The sequence below is a fragment of the Nyctibius grandis genome, chromosome 12 (assembly GCF_013368605.1).
Source record: "Nyctibius grandis isolate bNycGra1 chromosome 12, bNycGra1.pri, whole genome shotgun sequence".
In the NCBI taxonomy this organism is placed as follows: Eukaryota; Metazoa; Chordata; class Aves; order Nyctibiiformes; family Nyctibiidae; genus Nyctibius; species Nyctibius grandis.
The window spans coordinates 11,846,905-11,868,993 of record NC_090669.1 but is presented as its reverse complement, the minus strand read 5'-3'; the positions used below and the strand labels follow the sequence as shown (position 1 = coordinate 11,868,993).

The window sequence follows — 22,089 nt, the reverse complement described above, 5'->3', positions numbered from 1 at the left end:
AATCAGACATGAATGAGATAAGAAACTGAGACACATTTTTTAGCTTTGTCTGGATTTCTGCAAAGAATTCAGGAGCTTGCAGAAATGTGACTGTACGTATACAGGCGTGAGTCCCTGCCTGGTAACAGGAGAGGGGATCTCTTTGGGTTATTGGAAAGGTCTGCTTTAACTAGACTTAATTTTTGTTTGCTAAAATCTATTTTCAGAAATTTCTGCTTCTGCTGTGGGTAGAGTCATTGCTCCTATTTTCATAGTTATTTGTGAAGTGCAAACTGTTTGCTTCTACTGAAAGAAAAATTTGAACCAGTGGCAAAAATCAGCTTTTCTGCAGGGGAAGACAAAATCGTGGTCAGTGTGGGTGAGAACCACGAGGCTTGCTAGTATTTTTCTGAATATGCGGCTCCTCATGTGTTCTCTCTGGATTTGGAAAGCGATTAGTCATTTGCGTATGCTGTGCCAGCCCATGCAAGTGGGTTCTGTACAATCCAGTCTAAATCAACATTTGGTATCAAACATGGCTTGTTTTGTTTTCTCCATCCTCTTCCATGCCTCCCCCCTCCCCAACCATTAAATTATCTAAAATAGAGGTTGTTTACATTCTTTTATTGGGGTTTTCATCCTTCCCGTTTCCCTCACTGAAATAACATTTTGTGTATTTGATGAAAAAAACCCCAACATATTCTGTCCACTTTGTCAGACAAAACACCCGTGTTAGCCTTCAAATTTGTGTTACTCCCAAATACTGTAAACAGTGACCAGCAGCAAACAGCAGAGCCTATTCAAGAGCAAAAAAGACAGGCTTCTGAGCATAGTCATCTATTAATAGCAGACAAATCCCTGGTATAGCCAGTAGTGATAATACCTTGATACTTCATAGTTAACCGTTACAAGTCCAGCAAGTGAAGACATCCTATTCTGCAGGCTGATTTGCATCTCTTTTCTTCAAAAAGTGAGAAGAAACAAATCGTGCATTCTAGGATATTATGATATTGAGAGGCAAAAGTTTTGCTGTGTATTTTCAAGTGCTAGGTTTAAATTCTCAGCTCATCCAAGTGACCCGTTTTGAAACTGAAGGTGAGGCATGAAATACTCCAAAGACAGGCTGGAGGGGAGTCGCTCTTGTAAGAGCCTGCACCACCCTAAGAGAGTCTTACCACACACACTGCCAGGACAATAGCAACAACAAGCACAGCGGAGAAAATAACCCCAGCTAGAAGCTTGCTGGGATCGCAGAAGGGTTTAGTTTCCTCCACAGAGATCATGCCAATGGAAGAAGCGCCCACGCTCATGGTGGATTTTAGTTCAGCCCCTGGGTCTTGCTTAGCTTCTACTGTCCACTGGGGGACACTGACCTTCATTTCCATCTCGTACATCATCTCTCCTACCTGGTTGATTTCGTTCTCGAGGTCTTTCAAATCCACCACGTCTATATTGTGCTCAGCCTCGTATTTCATGTTCTGGACGCTCATCGCCCTGGCAGCCACGCCAGAGGTTCCCCCACACATGCCCGTCTGGATCAGGTGCTTTTTGGGGACGTTTAGTGGGAACTCGTGGCCCAGCTCCAGGGCTCTCCTCATGTCGATCTCCAGGATCTCTAGGCACGTGGAGAAAATCACCCATAGCCTCTCGAACTCGGCTTTATCTTCCTTACTCACGGTTTTGTCCTTCAGGACCGTGGTGAGCTTGTTCCTGTTGGCCACCGCTAGCTCCTGGGCTTTCTGCCGAGTTTTCTTGAGCTCCTCCCGCAGGTTCTGGGAGTCCGAGGTGCCCCCGATGGTCAGCACCATGTGCCGGTAGCAGGCGGTCACCTTGTTGAGCGCGTCCAGCAGCGCTTTGCACTCCTCCTTCACCATGATCCCGGCGGCGCGGGGCTGCGTCCCCGCCGCTCTGCCCTGCTGCCGCTCCGCCCCGATTACCCGGTGCTGGGACCTGGGAGCTGCCCAAGCCAGATGCTACCAGCACACATGGCAAGGGCTGGCTTCGGGTCGTGCATGCATTCAGCACCCTCTTACCCGCCTCACGTCCCCGTCGGCTCCTCAGGCAGCGCTGGCGCCTCTGGGAACCCGGGCGGGCTGCAGGCAGCCCCGGGGGGCAGGCAGCATCGCTCCCCGCCCGCTACTGCCGCCGTGCAGGAGGACCGGGGCTGCTCATTCCGCACCGTGCTGAACGGCTGCCAGGGCTTCCAGCGATCGGGCGCCGCTTTTTGAAAAGTGCCAAACACGGAGGAGGAAGGAGAAAAATATATATACGAAGGATAAAGCTCTCGAGAACGACAGCCGGGAAGCTAGCTGTTCCCGCTGGCCGCTGCCCCGCCGCCGCCGCTCGCCTTTAACTCGTCCCAGCTGGGCGCCTGCGGAATCACGTTGCACCGCGCGGGGAGCGCCCGCGGCCTCCCAGGCGCGGCCCGGCCCGGCCCTATAAGACCTCGCAGGCTCCGCCTCCGTAAGCTCTGACCCCGCAGCGCCTGCCTGGCTCCTCGCTCGCTCCCTGCCGGTGCCCGGCCATTGGCTTCGTGCGGTGCTGCCGCCGCGCCGGGCCCGCCCTGGATCCCGGTAGGGCTTGGCCGAGGCGCGGAGCGGGGAGGGGGAGGTGGGCCGCCAGCGGCTCTCCGCGGCCGGGGAGGAAGGGAGGCAATGTTGTCGGTGTGAGTAGCGCTCCCGCCTCGGGCGCCCCCGGCCCGCTCCTCAGCGGGGGGGAACCGGCTGCCCGCGGCGCCCAAGGGAGTGCGCGGTTGCAGGAGCTGTTTTAGGGAGCCGCGGGGCCGCCGCCGACGTGGTGCCGGCCGTGCCCTCCCGCCCCTCCGTGACGGGCAGGGGGCAGGGCGCGCGCGCCCTCACGTGCCGCGCGGCGGGAGCGGCTCGGCCGCGGCCTGGGCGGCGGGCGGGGGCTGTACCGGCCCGGGCCGCGGCCTGCTCTCGGGCTGCGGCGCGGTACCGCCGAGTCCGCGCGGGGCGGCGGGGGTCAGGTTGTGCTCGCTCCCGGGCCACTCGGGCACCCGGCACCGCCGGCCTGGAGGCACCTGCGGCCACACGAGCAGCCGGCACTTCTCAGTGCCCGCGGTCTCGCCGGCACCTGCCTTCCGTCCCACGCGGCAGGAGCGTTTAACGCGTTGTTGAACTTCATTTAACCCCAGCTGCGTCGGTTATTTACGTGAGGTCAGTGCTGTCGGACTCCAGCCGGACTTCGTGGGTGTCCTGGAGCGTCGCAGGCACTCGAGGGCAGCGCTGGGGGAAAGCACTCGTGTTCTCTTCACCTTTCGCACGGGGTGTTTGAGAAGGCCAACGGGAGGTGCTGGTGTGTGGTCCAGAGTGTCTGCACTTAGCTCAAGTCAAGCAATTATGCATCAGGAAGTCCAGGAAACATACCAGTTCCTTACTAGCAGAAGTGATACTTCACAGACTACCCTTGTGAATGTGCTGAAGTACAATATTATGATTAGTGATGGACACTGGGCTGTGTTTATATTGTACATCCCAACCTTCCAGAAGAACAGAATTGATGATGTTCAGCACTACATAGTAAACTTAACCATGCTGTGTTTAGCACATGATACGTCTTTGCCAAAGTGGACTTGTGGAGAGGTTGCTTGTCATAACATGCTATTATGTACATCTCGGTGTTTGTGGGTAACTGAGTGGCTTTGTGATGCTATAGTAACTTGAAAAAGATGTGAAGACATAGTCCGGTGAGAAGGGGGAGCACTACCCTTTCCCTTATCATGCCCCTGCCCCTTAGTGCAGTGTGTGCCATGAGCAAGATTATTTACTCTGAGGAGCAGAGTCCAGGCACACTGGCTTTCTGGTGCTGAGCCCAGCCTGAAGAGTCTTGTCTAGACTCTGTTTGTTCTACTGTATCTTGGTAGCTTGTACTCCACTGACTGTTTTTGATTGTTCTGCCTTAATTTTGGCCCTAATTCTAAGTCGTATGTAGCTTCTGCTGCAGGTTGCCACCTGTAGAAGAAACTGCCTTTTAACTTCTGTAGATTGCCAGTTGCTGCAGAGTAAACTGAGTAGCTCTCTGCCAGTTTGTGTGTTGGTAGCTTAGAAGCAATGAATCAATAATGCCTGTTTCCTTGTAGGAATAAACACAGGATGATTTTGACCTGGTTGTAAGTGAAGTCTTATAATTGCTTAATCATTGTCAGGTGGAAAAAGGATTAGCTCTGGGTTTGAATCTGGAGTCCTATGTGACCTGAGTGTTAAGCTTATTGCTAACTATGCATATTTGTGTGTGTGTGTGTAGTAGCTGTGTTTAAAGTCTGCCACATATCACTAAAGTTACTGTTCATTGTGGCACATCAGAATCTTGAAAGGGCTTCTGTGAAAGTAGATGAAAAGGGCAGGGAGGAGGTATTGTTTCAGGAACATGTGAATGCTTAAACCTGAAGGTGGCAGCAGTTATAATCTGTACCAGATAATGCCTAAATACATCTTTACGTGTGTCATGTGGGAAGAAAGAGGCTGATATTTAGATTAGTTCTAAATTAAGTTCAGCTGCATGCAGTTATCCAGTTCAGGTAGATTGTGGAAACTCTTAAAATTCAGTTGTAGTTTGTCAGAGAGGCATGATGTTCTGAAAAATCCAAATCTTGATACCACTTTGAACAAGATGCTGACTAGCCAAAATTTTGTCCTTGGAAAACTATTGGGATGGAGTGTAAAAAGCCTTAGAAGTGAATTAGGAAGCAGCATAATGAGTAGGAAGAGAAATGTATTTCCTGGTTCTGTGAAAAGGCTTTCTTGCAATAGATGTTAATGACTGTATTCTTCCTATTCCAGTACCCTTAAAAATGTTTGCAAAGTATTCTGTGATGCTTCTTGAACATCACTACTTGTTAAATGCTATAACCTCATTTTAATAGACTCTTAAGTAGAATCTTAAGTAAATACAAGTCTGTTTTGTTTAAATGGTTGGTAAGCTTTGCCTGATGGGCTTGCTTTCAGAGTAAGCTCATATACTGAATTCAGTCGTAGAATGCTGTGGCCTGAGAAAGCTTGAAGCCACTGTGAGGTGAGGAAGGAAAATAAGGATGGCAAACTGTGAAAATTAATAATGACATAACCCCTCCTTCTCCTTGATAACTGGTACCACTATGCAGCTTCCTTCAATAAGTATTCTGTGATGTGCTTTCTGCTGAGCATTTTGCTGATGAAGTGGCTTGAGGATTTGATCCATAGTAAGAATTGTAATTTATATCATGGAAGAATGTCAGACTGGTATGTCTGTGTCATGGTGTTTACTGTCGGGAAGCTCTTAATTACCTCAGGCTGGTGTATGGCACATTATGTAGCATCAAAATACCAGTGGTTGTTAAAATAATTTATTTTGCTAGTTAGAAGAACTTACCTGTGGAATTTTGTTCCAACCTTCCTTACCCTTGCTCTGCTCCCTAAAGGAGGGAACTAGGGTAATTCTACAATGTTTTTCATAACTAGATATTCTAGTAATGGTCTGATGTTTAAGTTTCTGGCAATGAGGAGGTAAGGACTTGGTTTTCCTATTGAGATGCACAGAGAATGGATTAAATTCCTGTCTAGTTGTCTGGTCGAAGGACAATCTGAACTAAGGTAAATGGAGTACAGGGTTGCTGGCTTCAGTTCCCTTGTACTTCTGTGGGTGGCCTGTGCTGGGTAAGGAAAACACTGTTTATCCTTGTATTTCAACTCCTTAGTTTGTTTTCTTCCCCCCCTCCAAAAAAGTGCATGTGCTGACACCTCTGGAAGCCTGGGAGGTGGCATTAAATACAGCTTACTAATATTGGGAGGAAGCACCCTTGTTTGAGAAGCTGCTTTGGGAACTTTGTACTTTCTGTTAATGTTTTTCCTCTACATGTATTCCTTGTAATTGTTTATGTGGTTCACTGATCAGCACTCTCTGTGCTCTGTTCCAGGGCTTGCTTGTGAATAGCTCAGGGCTCCCCATCTGAGAATTTAATGCACCTTTAATAGTGGTAAGCCAAAGAATGAAAATTCTTTGCAGTTATTCTGGTGGATTTCTAAACCTGCAAGAATTGATAATTGGGAATCTAGTCTCTATTCTGCTGTGAAGAGGTGAATGCAGCTTGTTCCTAATACTTGGCTAATGACATGTAAGATTATCTCAAAAATCAGTGGAAGTGGCTTGATAAAAGTGAGAAGCTTGCCTGTTGAAGGATGAGCTACTCATATTAAAATTACTTTCTCTGGAGGAAAGAAATAGTGAATGTAGAGAGTCAAGCCAACATGTTCCTGTCTGAGACAAGTAAGAATGTGTCCACATCAAACTATGGTACAAACACACTGTTCAAATATGAAGGGTGAACCTTCTTACTACTTTTTAAGAATGAGCTTAGTATTAGAGTTGTTAGGTCTTTAATAGTGGTATAGCAGGACATTCAGAAGATGGTGTGCCTAAGAATGGAGTAAATAGCTGTATAACTTGAATGTGGATGTGATGTAACTGCCCAATAATAATGCAAATACAATGACATCTTCTGCTTTAATGGCTGTTTGTCTAAATTTCAAAATGCTTCTTAAAAGGAAGTGAAACCTGATAGGTCTGTAAAAGGTACCACACTTGACCAAGGAAAACACCATCAATAACAAAATAAACTGTCATAGTTAAATCCTACTCATGGTTTTCAGTACCAAAGGTTGTAAGACTTAATTTCCAGTGTGTTGGAGAAAACAATGATTTGCTTAGATTCTATGGTATGTTTTTCACTTTAGCTATCCCTCGTACCATTAGTTGTATCTTTAGAATTATCACTCTGCTCTTAATCTAGAAAGGATTTAGCTGTTATAAGGTTATGATTATGCTTTTTTAAAAACCATAACACAATACTTATTAGACTCTCTGATCAGCTAGCTTCTGTTCTTCCAGCAATTTGAGCTATTTCTGTGTTTACAGGCATGAAGCCACACACTTAAGTGATTCCCTTTAAACCTTTTATATAAGATTAGTACTTGTGTATTGCTTTACAGCTCAGCATGATTTTAATAAACTTCATAGCTAATATGGCTTATGACAATTTTTAGTGGGCTTCCTGTTAAGCATTGAACAGTTCTGGTAATGTGTATAAGGCTTTTTACATTTCCTGCTTGCTTCATGTTAGTAAATTTAAAGCTGTCCAAGGTGCAACTAGAAGAATAAGTCTGTATTCGCCCCCTGGTGCCACCCCCATCCTCCCTCCAGGTTGAATTAGGCTGAAGTTGGTGGTTGTGTTCTGCCAACAAACTCTCAACGGAGTATTCTAATGCGTTCCTAGAATTACAGTAGTGCATTAGCCAGTGGTTTCAGATGCATTTAACTTTTGGGGTGGAAAGAAATTGTCTTAATCTCAAAAATGCCTGAGCCAAAATTTGGGGAAGCTTTAATGTACTCTTCTGATTCTGTAGACTTAATTTATTTAAGTTTAGTATAAGGTCCTTTGTTTTTCTGTAACTGCTTAAATTGTTGATGGTTTATACATCCACACTTCTGTGTCTCTGAAGAATGCTGGTAGGTGAAGGAGGTCCAAGTGAATACAGTAACTTAACTATTTCAATTAATAAGTATTCCACCCTTTCTTTTCATACCCACATTTTCATCAGATATGATAGCTATCCACCAGTGTAGCACTGAGCAGATGCAGGGGTAAGGGAGAGAGAAAAGGGAAGGAAATTCAGAATTGTGATTCTCAAAACAGTACTAATTTGGCTAGTGGTGATTATTTCCTACTGTGTAGGAACATGCATGTGGTGAGCATTTCAGAGTTTGCAGTCTGCTTCTGCTCAAGGTGGGTGACAAATACCCATGTGAAATAGAAGTTTTAGCATTCTTATTGGGGTACAGCATGTTGATGGCATCCTAGTTGCATTACAGAAGCTAAAATGCCAGAATTCAATGTTTGAATGCAGTTTCTTCTACTTCTTGCTAGAACTATTAAGCGTGATTCAACCCTGTCAGTAGTTCTGTAGTAAAAGAATCTACATGGTTGCCACTATGTGTTTTAAGACTAGTTATTTGTGGTGTGTAATGCATGAACCAGGAACTGAGGATTATAATTTCAAGGTCTTCCTTGAAATTCCTTGATGATCTGTCAACTGAAATGGTTCTTAATGTACTCTAGTTGCTTGTGGTTTTTTTTTTCAGGTGCAGGCAATGATTTAAGAGCCACATCAATCATATAGACAGCCAGCTTCATAAGCTCAGGTTTTCTGTGGGAGCTCCCCATCTCCCTTAAATCTCTTCCACCTGTTTTTTCCAGGGAATGAAATGTTTTTAATTCCTTTCAAGATAAAACTTATCAGCTGAGGTTTTTTTTGATGGTGAGATGCAGGTTTCTAGATGAGGAGAATTTGTGGAATGTGTTCTTTTCTCCTTCTCTGCCCTAATATGGGAAGAACTCTTTGAACTTAAAGATTTTTTTTAAGCTGAAAAAGTGGCACTGTAGCTATAGCAATTGGAAACACTTGTGCGCTGGAGTTTTCTCTCTGCAGTCTCATGCTTGGTGGCCTTGTGTCAGTGCTCTTTTCCCTGACACAGTAGGTGGTATGCTAATACCTTCTCCATCACTGTCTTGGGGAGGGTCATAGCAGTCTCATCTACCACTTGACCAGATACTGAACATGAATTCACCAAACAAAAAGGCAGATGAAGATGCCTCAGTGGGCCAACTACAGTAATAAAAGCTTGATTTGGAAAGTGCTGTGAGAGACCACATAATCTAGTCTCCTAACTTCACTATGTCCATTATCACCTCTAGTAGAGGTTTGTCTAACAGGTTCTTAGATTTACAACATGAAAGACTTGATAGCTTTGCCAAGCAATCTAAAACATGTGTTTATATTCTCTTTTGAAAGGTGTTTCTGATCTGTCATCTGAGTCTGTTTTCTTCAAGGCCTATTTCTTCTACAGATGTGGAAAAATGCCCTTCACTAAGAGCTTGAGCCATCTGGGGAAAAAAAATATTACCTGTTTCCTGCAGTTTCTTCAGCATAAACAACATCACTGCATTTCATGTTCTGAATCCTGCTTCCAGGGCTTTCTTGCCTTTCTCACTTCAGATTCTTTTCTAGTCAGTTCATCTCTGAAGTGCAGCACCCAAAAAAGGATGTAGGACTCCAAAATAAGTCTTGCTGTGGCAGACTGTTCTGCAGGCTGCACGTGTGTGTACATACAGCACTGCTTGGTGCTTGACTTCTTATAATAAATTATCACTGATTCATGTTTGGACTGTAAGCTGCAGTCATTTAAGATCTTTCTTGGAATTGTGGCCTAGCCAGCTGTGCAGCAAGCACATTTTTTTTGTAGCTAACTAGTCCTGCTTCTTAAGGTCTGTCTTAGCCCTGATGTTCTATGGACTAGTGATGAGATACCTGTGTTCCTGCAGCAGACCTGCCACTGGGCTTGTGTTGCCTTTTCTCCTTCCCCTGCCACTGGCTGAGGAAGCCCACAGCTTGAATCTGGATTGCAGCTGCCTGCCAGGAAATGCTTATAGCAATTACCAGCTGTGGAATTACTGGTGATCATCCTGCTTACCCAGGCATTGTGGTAGGACAGATCTTCTGCAAAGCTGTACTTTTCTAGATTTTAATTCTCGTAGTTACTGAACTTGGCTAGTCTTTTAAAGGTGTCAGTGAGCAAACATTTACTTCCCCTTTGTATTAGCAAACTTCAGATCTGTGCTCCAAAGAACACTGTTTTGAAACCGATTAATTAGTATTCTTTCATAGAAGGCTGTTAGTTTTATTGTATGTTTTGAAAGCAGATGAACCATTTTATCTGGAACTCCATAGGAGAACTCTGCTTGAGGCAGTTATCTGCCCAACTTCAGCGGTTCAGGCTGAGGTTGTCCAAGCTATAAGTAGCTGGTGATAACTTTATAGTGGAAATTGGAGCTTTTGCTGATCATGTTTGTATTTAGCTCTCTAAGGGAGCTCTCCTTGTGCCTAATTACAAGGAGGGATCAGACTATAGATCAGTTAGCATCATAGCTGAAACTCAAAGGCTATCTAAAAATCAGTGGGAGTTGGGTGTATGTTTTTCCACTCTATTAAACTGCCATACAATGGTTTCATATCTCTTCCATGATCTACAGAGAAAGGCATTTTTTAGTACCAGTACAGCATTAGGTAGTGAGATGTTACAAGTGCTACAGGACAAGTGTAAGAAGCTCACACTGAGCAAATAATGTGCTAGGTATAATTCTACACTTAAGAAAACAGAGATACTGATTGTGTAAGGGTGGCTTGCTCAAATATAAGTTCTGCTGCTGTTCTCCCCCTTTCTGAGGACAAGTAGCTGAATTTGCATGAAGAAATCATGCAAGTTCTGTTGATTCCTAAGGGAAGCTGAGTGAGGGGAAAATACATAGAACAGACTAGTTAATTAAGCACTTGTAAGCCTGTTAATCCCAATTCTTCTGAATAAAATAATTCGGAAGTTATTCCAGAAGGGACCTGTTATGTTTTTTCCTGCCCTTGTGTCTATGATGTGTCATAGTTTTTTTTTTTTGTAGAGAATTAGAATTGAGGAAGCAAGCAGTCGAAGGTCTAGTACCTCTAGAGATCATTTTTTCCCTGTGACATGTGTAGTGATAGCTTTTTCCCATACCTACAGGTTGGGTTTTCTGTCTCCAGTCATTTTTTTGCTCACTGTTTTGCCAAATGTTATGCATCAGCCTGACCTCAGATCATTGTGAGTGGGAGTAGAGATGACTGCAAATGAGACATTTCACAGTGATTTTTTAAAATTATGATGTGGATATTCGTATCTCCCTGGTGTACCTCTTTCCTATAACTTTCTCTGGAAAGTTGAGGATTGCCTTACACAAGGGTTCCTGTTATACTATCTGGGTGTCTCGCACACAGGTGAGTCTTAAGATTTACATGAGCATACTGCAAAGCATCAATGTCCTGTGCTGCAGTAGAATCTGCTGTAAAGAAGCTGTTAACTCATGTTTCTTGACTTGTTTTAAACCTTAGCAGTGCAAATTAGCTTGTGTATCAAAGTGGTAATAATGTAGATCTTCTCTTCTCTCCTAAGTTTTGTCCAAACATATCATGTGTTGTTAGACTTCAACATGTGGAAGGCCTAAGGAGACCTTATGAGGATAACTGTGTAATTGGAAATGTATATTAATGGAAAATAATCTTTCTGAATAACTTCTGAGTAACTATAGTTACCTTCTTATTAGTTAAGCATGTCATTGGCTGCTTACATCGAAGACCTGAAACTGCTTTTTCCATTTAGATAAGAGGAATCAAACTTGTCCCCTAGGTATTGACAAGTATTATGCTTTAGCAGGTGTCATGTATGATACATTAACCTATCCCCGTATGTATTTTAGAAACTCTCCTTGGAATATCTGAATTCCATATGGCTATGTACGATGAAGATATCTTGAAAAATCCCTTTTATTTGGCCATTCAGAAGCGGCGTCCTGATCTATGCAGCAAAGTTGCAGAACTCCATGGTATTGTAAGTATAAAGAAGTACATTTAAAAGCTGCTTATTAAATAGTAGCTGTATGGATTTAAATCCTATACTTGCTATGACACATGCAAAGATTAGTGCAAGCCTACAAAACTTGGAAGTGAACTAGAGCAACTTTTAGTTTAAGTTGCTTGTTATTTACTAATACAGACCTCTTGATATATTGTGTGGTAGTAAAAGGTGAAAGTTGGTGGTGTTTCTAAACCTTACAGGAAGCTTATTTTCTTTACTATGAACTAAAGTTACTTATTATCCCACTTGCAATTTAAAATCGGATTGACCTTTTGAAATCCCTGGTGGACAGACAAGCACTCATTTCTGACAGCATTTTACATAGCAAAATAAAGCCATTAAACTGAGCTGGAATAAAAAGTCCAGTCCACAAGACTTCTAATCTGGGTATTCTGCAATTAGTCTTCATCCAAAATTAGGTGTGTGAAGACTCCATCAAACATAGGGGTTGTTGTTATGTGAAAATAAAATTAAGCCTTAAATTGGACAGCATTCTTTCAAATGTGTTACTTAAGATCATGATGTGATCAGTTGAAATGCTAAAATCTGTTCACCAGTTCTGTCTGTATTCTAACACCATTTCTGAAAGCTGAGTACTGAAAGAACCACTTGCTTCATGCTTATCTCTTCCTTGACAATGGGATGTGTTTCTTTTTAGCATGTACACAGTGTTCATTGTATTCATAATGTGTTGCTTTCTAATTAAGAATTTGTCTCAAACTGGCAATGTGTTGGTGTGCAATAAACCCAAGATGTTTCTTATCTTAGATTTTTTTTTTCTTTTCTGGTGGATTTTCATTTTAGTCTGAAAATATACTTCACTTTTACTAGCTGCCTAATTTTAAGTCATTCAGGTGACTAGTGCTAAGTAACTTAAGAGTTGATCTCCTTCTCTTAGTATTGTTTGTTTCAGCTACGTCTGTCATCCTTTTTCAGATAAGTCACTAAATGAAACTTCTAGGTTAATCACCAGACTGTGTCTGTCAATGGCTGTTCCTTTTGATTTATTTAAACAAAAGCACCTATAGTTGCTATACATTTGCTAGTAAATGCTTATAAGCCAGATTCAATTGCTTGCCTCTAAATGGCAAAAGCTATTGGTGTTTAGCTGGTGATACATAGCATTTTTCTCTAAAGCTTGATCTAACCTTTTTTAGGTGTTAGTTCCATGCAAAGGAAGCCTTGCAAGCAACAGCCTTTCTGCCTGCCAGTTTGAATCTTATGTTCTGAAGCCACTAGAAGAAAATTTTCAGACCTTAAATGGAAAGGTATTTCTGTTTTGATATCTGAATGGAGCTTTGGGACACTCCAATAAATGATGCACTGCAGCTGATGACTGATAGTGTGAACTAATGGTTACAGGAGAGGTAACTAGGAGTTAGAGCTAACTGGCAAGAGTAGTATGTTGCCCATTGAAGCCAAAGTTCTCAGGGATATACTGCTTTCTAGCAAAAGCTGTATCTTGGCATGTACACAAGAATAGTTGTCCTCTTCAGGTGGTAACAGTGCTTCTGATTTCAACTTACTACTTTTGTAAAGCAGCTTTGTCAATTTATCTGTGTTTTGTGGCTGTTAGGGATTTTCTTGTGTGGCACAAGGGCCTTTAGCACTTAGTTAAGAACTGTCTCTCTAGCTTTCAGGCAAATAGTAGTCTGCCTGTATTGTGTGCAGATGCAAGTTCCCCAAGGCTTAAGGTGAAATTATGATGGTATCAAGTTGAATCTGAGGCCTGATGTATTAATTCAGTTCAGTAAGTAGAGTAGAAACTTGCTAATGTAGCAGCAAGCCATGATAACCAATGCTAACGCTGCATATGTTCACACTTTTTTCATGTGTAATCTTGCAGTACAGTCTGAGATCTTGCATCTGTTTGTAGGCTGTCATCTAGATCTTCCTACTGTAGATGTCCTCACTGGAGTTGCTTGAGAAGATAAAGCTGAGCATGAGAAATGTAGACAAGATGTGTGGTGTTTTTCTGAAGCTGGATTTAGGCCCCAATTCTAAGTTGTTTTTCAAATTCCCTTCTACTAAAAGTGCTCTAAAATAGTCACTTAGACCTTGGAGATTATCTGAAAGCTCCTCTAGTACTAGACTTGTAAAGAAAGTAGGTATAAGCAAGGTTTAGCTAGCCATTGTAGACTGAGGGAGTCTTTGTTTCTGTGTCTACACAGCATGAGAATACGAAGTCTCTCGAATCTGGGGCTTTATTGTCTTGCAAGATTCTCTTATTTCCCTGGAAATGTAACTATGCAATGCAGAAGCCAAAGAGTAACTTTCTTCTGGCAGAGTTTTACACTTGTTCTGTTTTTTTGTTGTTTCAGGAGATCTTCATACAAGGAAACCTCATCATTTTAGGAACTGGTTTTAATTATCATCTCTCAGTACCTGTTCTTTTTGAGGAAACTTTTTACAATGAAAAAGAAGAAAGCTTTAGTATATTGTGCATAGCTCATCCATTGGAAAAAACAGAAAGCTCAAGTATGTATTGAAGTGTTAACTTGGTGGTCTTGTTTGCACAGTGAACAAATTAGTATGTTTGATATTCTTATACATTTTCTTCGTTCTGAAAAACGTTGGTTTGGTTGAAAGCTCTTGGCATTTATTAGCCTGCTGGGGCAGATGTTGGTATGCTGCGGGAGAGAAGTATTAAGTTGCTGCCAGGGAAACTTAATTCTGTAGGGTCTATGCCCCAGTCTCAGCACTAAAAATCATGTGTGGAATACTTGATCCAGCATTATTTTTTTAGCAATGCTCAGTTTAGTGCTGACTGCTTAAAAAGGGATTTAGTCTTAAATGTGACATGGGTCTTGAGATGCAAGGTGGGTGCACAGAAAACTGGAGAGGTGAATTCTTTCATGATCATTTCATCAATGGTTAGAGGTTGTATAGTGTAGTTATGTAGCAGCTCTTCTGGTGTGGTGTATCTCCTTAAGTTAAATGTGTTAATTTTTGTCCTGGTACGGACAGTGCTCTTGATAAGGCTGGAATGCTATTTGCAAGGCTATATTAAAACTCAATGTAACAGGATTTCCTCGTGTGTTTTTATAACAATCTGTGTTTACTAATTAAAAGGAACAGAAGCTTCTTAAAACATATGCTTTTTCTCAAGGAAAAACATCTAGTCTTCCTAAGTATATATCTATTTGAAAAAAATGATGACAAAGTGAAGCAATACTAGGATAGTATGAAAATAGTACTGTGAGGGAAGTATGAAAATAGTTCTGGAAAAAAAATAGCTGGCATGCATACAGGCTTAAATTCTATAAATATTAATCTAAAACTAAAAAATTATTCTGGTGGTGTTCCTTTTTTGGCCATTACTTAACGTAGTTGTATAGCCGTCTTTCAGAAGTGAGGTAATTTGTAATTTCAAAAGTAATTTGAAATGAATGAGATCTAAGCCTATTATTAGTTGGCTGCCTTTGATTGCAAATGAAAGACTTGCCTAGAAAAAAATTTTTGGAAAAGCAGTATGAATTTTAAGTGAGGGATCCAGTTGTCTTATTCAGAAGGGAAGTGGATTTTGTTCAATGTTTACATGAACAACTTTGCTCTCCCATTCGGAGAAAGCGTGTCTAAATAAAGAATAGGTTATGTAAAAATCCAAGATGGGGTTTTTACAGCTCGCTCAGAGCACACTGGCTTCCTGCATGGGCATTCAGTCAGTACTTTGATTTGATTTTCTTCTACTTTCAAGCTTGACTTGCACTCAGATTATGAGTTGTGTATGTGGCAATAAATTACCCCAGGGTAAAAAAGCATATGAAATCAGTTTTAGCTATTCCAAATAAATACTTGACATAAAAGGCGAGAGAGCCTACTATAAATGTGATGCATTAAATTCTTTTAATTAAAAGCAATACTTTCAGTTAAAGGTATAGCAAGCTCAATGTTTCATTGCGCACACGTTGGCTGTGTGTGTAGGGACATAAAGTACTTTACCATACATACATAATAAACCTATGTGTTAATTCTTGGCTTTCATTTTAGGTGAATCTACAGCTTCATCAAACTCCTATTCTCTTAAAAATATTGAAGATGTTAAAGAATTCTTGGGAAGGCACTGTGAGAGATTTGATAAATACATAGGATCTTTCTATAGAACATTTAAAGAACATGAAAGGAAAAGCCTCCGCCACTACATAGTCAGTATCTTGCTTCTTGATGTTTAATTTACTAAATATAATTGCCTTCACTGCTTTGGATATGTTTGTGTTTATTGAGCTTTTCTATGTCAGAGCAGTCTAGACTTGAGGAAGGTGGGAAGGGAGAAAGTAGAATTCTTAATTGTGACTTACCACATCTTCACTATTAGGTAAAAGCAATTTTTCTAGCTAAAAGATTTACTATAGTGCACACTTCTATGGCAGGGAAGATTTCCTTTCTTTGCTTATTTATGCTTTGTTGCTTCAAGTCAGATTAACCTGAATCTGAATGCTTTTTTTCTTTTCTCCCCCACCCCTGCCAGGATTCTGTCAATGCACTTTATACCAAATGTCTCCAGCATCTTTTGAGGGATTCACACTTGGTAAACACTTTTATTCCACTAAATACACAGTACATAGTGTTACTTAAGCAATAAATTAACTTTCTCTTGCTGTTTGTATGGCTTTCCTTTTCTAGAAGATGCTTGCAAAGCAGGACGAGCAGATGAATCTGATTAAACAAGCAGTTGAAGTAAGCATCTGAAATGAAGGAAGATAATTAGCAAGCTATTTTAAACTCTCCCTTTCATTCCTAAAGTACTGATTTTTTTTTTCTATAGATGTATATCCACCATGCTATTTATGATCTAGTCTTTAAATATGTGGGGACTATTGAGGCAAGTGAGGTAAGTTTGTTGGTTTTTTTTTTTTGATGTAACTAATCTTTAGCAATTAATCTAATACTTTTAAAAACACTGTTGCCTTTTTATTGATTAGGATGCTGCTTTTAACAAAATCACGAGGAGCCTTCAAGACCTGCAGCAAAAAGACATTGGAGTGAAGCCTGAATTCAGGTGAGGTGATTGTGGACTATTTGAAGTATCACTGAGATCCTGTCTTAAATCAGGCCAGCCAAAAAGGGTCTTCCTTCAGACAATAGCAAGTTTTTGTTATACTTCATTCCTTTGAGATGGAAAAGTAAAGCTTTGCAAGTGTCATTTTAGGGCAGTCTTTGCATTGATGGTTATCTCCTTTGCTCTTATATTCTTATGCTTCCCTCTCCATCTACAGGGTGCAGAAATGCAAGTGTATTTGGAATAGAGATGGAAATATTTTAATGCCGTTCTTCATTTCAGCTCTGAATAAATTAAAACTTTGGTTTTGGACAGACTGCACAGGAACTCTTGTATTATAACCATTTATTTCAAATTATTTTGTAGCTTTAATATACCACGTGCAAAGCGAGAACTGGGTCAGTTGAACAAATGTACTTCCCCTCAACAGAAGCTACTTTGTCTACGAAAAGTGGTACAAATTATTATGCAATCTCCTAGCCAAAGAGGTCAGTAATTAGTGAATTAATAACTTAATTTTAAACTTTTTTCTTAACCAGTACACACAAAGCACTTTGGTACATAAACAGCTGTTTGAATAGCACTTGTGGATTAAACACAATTAGCCTTGCAGGTCTCTAAACAAAGCAAAAAGGAGGCAAGGTAGACACTTCAACATTGTTTCTCATGGGGTAAGTTTGGGGTACTCACGTGTGTTTTAGCTAGAGCATGTGAGAAGCTTGCATGTGCATCTTCTCAGGAATTGAGGGCGATCCATTTTAAACATTCAGGATCACCGCTAGATTGTTCTTGTCTAATCTGTCTATGCTCTTCGATAATCTTGAAATTGATACTCTTGAGAGATGCATCTTTTGCAAAATGCAGTGTTGGTGCGGGACAAACAAACCTTCTATATGCTGTGTTCAAAGTGCTAGCATGGATTACAGAAATGATTTTGTGATAGGAAAGCATGGACCTCTTAACCCGATATTTTTTTTTATCTAGCTTGGAGAGAGAAGATACTTCCACTAAGCAAATGGAATAGTACAGTGAACTTACTTTCACTACTTCATCTGTTCCTTTCTTCAGGAAGACTCCTGGGTTATAGAAAAGTGTATCAACTTTAGAGTGGTTTTTGTCCTCAAGAATGTCAGAAATCTTGAGCTAGTGCTCTGGCTCTTTCTGTATAGGAAGGAGGGGATGCTAGTCAAATATTGCAATTTGTATGGTACAAACTGCATTTGTTTTTCGGCTCCTGGCAGCCTGTTTTAGAGGGAGATTGAGAACATTTGAAGGGCTGCCTTGATTACTCAATTCATTTTCTGCTGGTAGAGCTGGCCATTAGTCTTAGGGCGTGGAAATCCATTTGTAGGTATTGCTCTTGATTTGAACCATGACATGACTAACATCAGATGTAAATTCTTTTTTTAGTTAATGTGGAAACCATGTGTGCAGATGATCTTCTCTCTGTTTTGCTGTATTTACTTGTAAAAACAGAAATCCCAAACTGGTATGTAACTATATTTTTGGCTGTACAGAGCTCCATCATATTATCTTATATGTAATACTGTAATGTAGTAATAACTTACTGAAAGTGTAAGAGGGGCTGATGTAATGCAGAAAACTGTTTTTAGTAGGACAAAATGTGTTACAGGTGTGACCGAGTTAAAGACCTATCAAGAATTCAAGTGCTATGTCTTTGCTGTTTTGATTCCCAGCCCAGAAAAAAGTTTTTATGGGAGGCCATCTCTATACCAAATCTGCATGTCAATACAGACAGGTCCTTCCTTGTCTGTGTTTGGAGCTGTGAAACCTTTACGTAACTTCTAGATGTTTGATACATTTCATATAGAGAAACCAGATTTGAATGCTTAATTGCTTGCTGCTAGCCTATGCCATTGTGTTTATCTCTCCTCACTATCAGTAAAAGTGTATCTAAACCTTCTGTCTGTACCTGAACTGAATTTTAGTGTTGGTGTATCCCAGATCAGCATTTTTCCTTTAATTTGTAGCTATCACTTCACACTTGTGGTCCTTGAAACATTCACATGCTTGAAACATGTGAAACAATATCCACTGCTGTCCTTCATATTCCTTATATTCAATTAATAACTCTTCATTGTATAGTTAACAGATAAGTAGAGTTCTGTTCCATCTATAAAGCTCAGAACAGCCATAGTGTTGCTAGCCTAACAGTCTTTCTAGAAGCTTTTCTTAACCCACACTTAATCTGCCTGGATTGCCTAAGATGAGCTGCAGTATTAAGATATATCATGCTAGTGTCGTCTTATTTTAGTGGTTCATGGCTTTAACTTTTTATTTCAGGATGGCCAACTTGAGTTACATAAAGAACTTCAGGCTTTGCAGTTCAGTGAAGGATGAATTGGGATACTGTCTAACCTCGATTGAGGCTGCAATAGAATACATACGACAAGGCAACCTCTCTGACAGATCAACAGTAAGCTACTCTTAAAGTCTGTAAAATGTGTGCTTGATAAGCTTGTAGGACTGTGTACTGCTGTGGGAGTAAATCCAGTCAGAGGATACAAACAGCTGACATAAGAGTTCCTTTTTTGCACTTAAAGAAATCAAGTTGAGGTAACTATACCTGACGCAAATGCTAAAATGATCTAAATGATTACAATAAAGTCTAATCTGTAGCAATACTTGTTGTTCATTGTATACTCCTTGAGGAAGTAGTTAAATGTCAAGTCTGCCTCTTCATGTGATTAGAGGAAAAGTGTCAGCGCTATTTTCAACAGCTGAGTCTTCAGTAAGTTTAATATCTCCTGTGTGTACTCTTTCTATCATGGTTGTGAAAGCAATGCAGTACCTGAGAGTAGGCATAGCTTACACAGATTTTTCTTTAGTAATTTTAAAAAGCTTAGCTATGCTAGCAGAATGGAGATTGCAGCGTAACTTAGAATTATTCAGTAAATCTTCATACTTTAAAAATTCAACGTGTTTGCAAGTGCAGGTCACTATGTTGCACCAAGTTGATAGTTTAATGGGAGTGCAGGACTATGATAAGGTGGTGTTTGAAGGTCAAATCTGGCTCTCGGGATCTCTAACCTAGCAGGGGCAGGAAGGTTGCAGATGCATGAGTGGTTTCCTACTGGGCAACTAGACCTTCTGTCAATCAGGTCAAATACCTGCAGGCCAATCAAGGATGATATTGATGTGACTTTAGAAACGTCTATGATTTAAGAACTTTGTAGCTTATTTAGTAAAGGAATCCAGTCTTACCGCTCCTGTAAAACTTTCTGCTGTTGCAAAATTAGGTTTTCCTGATCTGATGTGGAAATCAAAAGGAGTGAACTTGGAACCAGAGTGAATTCAACGTGTCTCAGTCTGCCCAACTACAAAGCACTGGAATCTAATTGCAGGGGCCAGAATAATGGCTCAGTGTGCAGGGCTTGGGATGGGACAACCTGGGGCACAATCCTAAAGAAGCAGCACTTATAGTAACATTTTAGCCTGTTGTTATTTTTGGTTTTGTTCTTCTCTGAAATCTTTCCATGAACCTGTCATGCATAGATTTGCTTTGTACACTAAAAAAAAAAAAAGAGGCACTCTATGTAAGGAGACTGTGGTGTTTCTTGTCTGTAATGCTGTATCGAATTATGTTTAAAAAAAATAAAAATAAAAATGTTAGTTTAAAAGTAAAACAACCTGCCAAACAATTTTGCTTCCTGCAGTCACTTGGCTATCATTAACAATCAATATACAAATAGCAGTTCTGGTGGTCTGGAACCAAAGTAGAATTGTCTTCCACAACAATGCCAGCAAGCTGAAAAAAAAAAAATACTACTCTTAAATTTCTAGAATAAAAACTGTTTCCTATTAAATGCCTGATCCTATCCCTCCTTATATAGCTAAGGATAGCAGTTTTTTATACTGGGATCGCCGTCAAGTTATTATAACTTAAGTGCCACTGCCAGTAAGATACTATATTTATTTCTTTGGGAGGCATCTGTCTTGAAAGATGAACCACATGCTTGAGAAGTCTAAATGAGGGCATTCTCATACTGCTTACGTTAGTGTCTGCACCAGTTTAAGAACAAGCAATAAGTGTTTCTGTCCATACCTCAGCTGGATCAGCTCCAGACCTAGAGTGCTAGCCTCTTTCTCACTTCAATGTGTATGCAGCGAGCGTGCAACAGGAACTCCTTTCTTCTACGTTGCCTTTCATAGGAGTCAACATGGCTTGAAGGCAGCACCCTCAGATGAGATGGAAACCAGCAGAACCTTGAAGACAAGGAAGTGGGTGACCTCCTGCCCTCTAGCACAGCTGAAAAGGAAAGAGCTAGACTACCCTTTTTTCTAGTGTAGGGTAAGGGAGAAGAAGGTGGCACACAATAAAGAGGAAGAAACTAGGTAGCAAATGAAAAAGGGTAGTGAGAAGGTGGAGGAACATGGTAGGAACTTCTGCTAGCATTGCGCTCCCTTCATGAACTTATCAGTTGAGATATTTCCTTTATTTGCTGGTAAAGGAGATCAACTTTCTGCTTAAAGCACCAGCAGCTGTCATGTTGATGCCCCATGGTTTCCTTTTCCAGATTGTGCTGGAAGGGCTTGTGGGATTTAAGTGAGGAGGAACATTGCTGTGCCCTGGGGCTTCATTAAAGCCCCTCAGGTGGCTACACTTAATTTTATAGCTGGCTTCAGATGGAGCTTCTGGCAGCTGAGTAATGCTGTTGTCCAATCCCTAATGAAGCTAACTACATAAAGAAAACTCAGCAGGGAACTAATGTACCCTGTGGGATAATGGGCATATTGTCACCCTCATGTCAGTAAGAAAATTGCACTTGGGAGACACTTGCCAAATCCCTTCACCCAAGGTCATGCAAGTCTTGGAGGGACATTTTGGTTGTGGGAAGGAATATGTAACTGATAGCATGAAAGATGTTGTTTTATTTTGTGGGAGTTGTCAACCTTATTTAATTAGAATTCCAGTTAATAAGTATTGGACCTTAGTTACGTTCCTATGCATGGCTAATATGTAGTAAGACCCTCTAGTTCAGAGGGCTTGAAGTAAGGTATAGGGTAGGGAGGTAGAGCCAGCCACTAGGGAATAGGCAGCATTTTTGTTCCTGTATGGAAAGAGCTGTAGGTGGCAATGAAGTTGGCATGGAGGAAGTGCAGGTGGGCGAAGCCAGGAAGGGAAGACTTGAACACAAACTGAGGCTAATAAAGTGCTTGGCAGGGGTGGGGAGTGGAGATAATTTCCCCAAGTGATCAGTTGTAATCTGTGAAAGTCACCTTGTGTAGGTCATTATACAGGTACACCCTCATAGGTACAAATATTTCATTTCTCTAGTATAGAGAGTAGTGTTAGATAAAAAGATCATTAATGTTTGGATGTGTATTTTCTACACAATATAGATTTAAAATACCTGAGAGTCCAACTCAAAGCAATTTTTTTTTTTCAATTCCTGGAGTGCAAGTAAAGCTGGTACAAGTGAGTTTTGTCCTTGAAGGCTCAAACTTACTTCAACCAATACCTGATTCTTCTGCCATTCTGTACTTCACTTTTGAAGAGATGTAGTTTCATTACATATGGATGGACTCTTTTTTTCTGATTTATGTAATAAGATAATAGCTCTACATAAAGGTTGCTGTCTCAAGTGACTCTCTGAAAT

General features: G+C 41.1%; 2 protein-coding genes across 8 annotated transcripts in view; one reads left to right on the top strand and one right to left on the bottom strand.

Moving 5' to 3' along the window:
- The window catches only part of ANKRD27 (ankyrin repeat domain 27), a 55,434-nt gene that overhangs the window by 8,717 nt on the left and 24,628 nt on the right, over positions 1-22,089 (top strand). For 2 of the 7 annotated variants that reach the window (XR_011049068.1, XM_068411186.1), the window contains exons 1-12: positions 2,476-2,552; positions 11,312-11,442; positions 12,627-12,737; positions 13,791-13,947; positions 15,460-15,614; positions 15,938-15,997; positions 16,093-16,146; positions 16,235-16,300; positions 16,392-16,468; positions 16,835-16,956; positions 17,879-17,957; positions 18,773-18,905. Coding sequence is in view for 6 of the 7 variants with exons in the window: in XM_068411186.1 (XP_068267287.1) it covers positions 11,341-11,442; positions 12,627-12,737; positions 13,791-13,947; positions 15,460-15,614; positions 15,938-15,997; positions 16,093-16,146; positions 16,235-16,300; positions 16,392-16,468; positions 16,835-16,956; positions 17,879-17,957; positions 18,773-18,905 (1,116 nt within the window). In the remaining variant the exon portion in view is untranslated. Of the gene's footprint in view, positions 1-2,453; positions 2,553-3,053; positions 3,156-10,410; positions 10,833-11,311; positions 11,443-12,626; positions 12,738-13,790; positions 13,948-15,459; positions 15,615-15,937; positions 15,998-16,092; positions 16,147-16,234; positions 16,301-16,391; positions 16,469-16,834; positions 16,957-17,878; positions 17,958-18,772; positions 18,906-22,089 lie in introns of those variants that run through there. The other 5 variants (XM_068411187.1, XM_068411183.1, XM_068411182.1 and 2 more) reach the window with 5 other exon arrangements.
- Positions 589-2,792, bottom strand: RGS9BP (regulator of G protein signaling 9 binding protein). The gene has a single exon (XM_068411188.1). It carries the CDS (start codon positions 1,851-1,853, stop codon positions 1,140-1,142), a length of 714 nt encoding a protein of 237 aa, XP_068267289.1. The 5' UTR covers positions 1,854-2,792; the 3' UTR covers positions 589-1,139.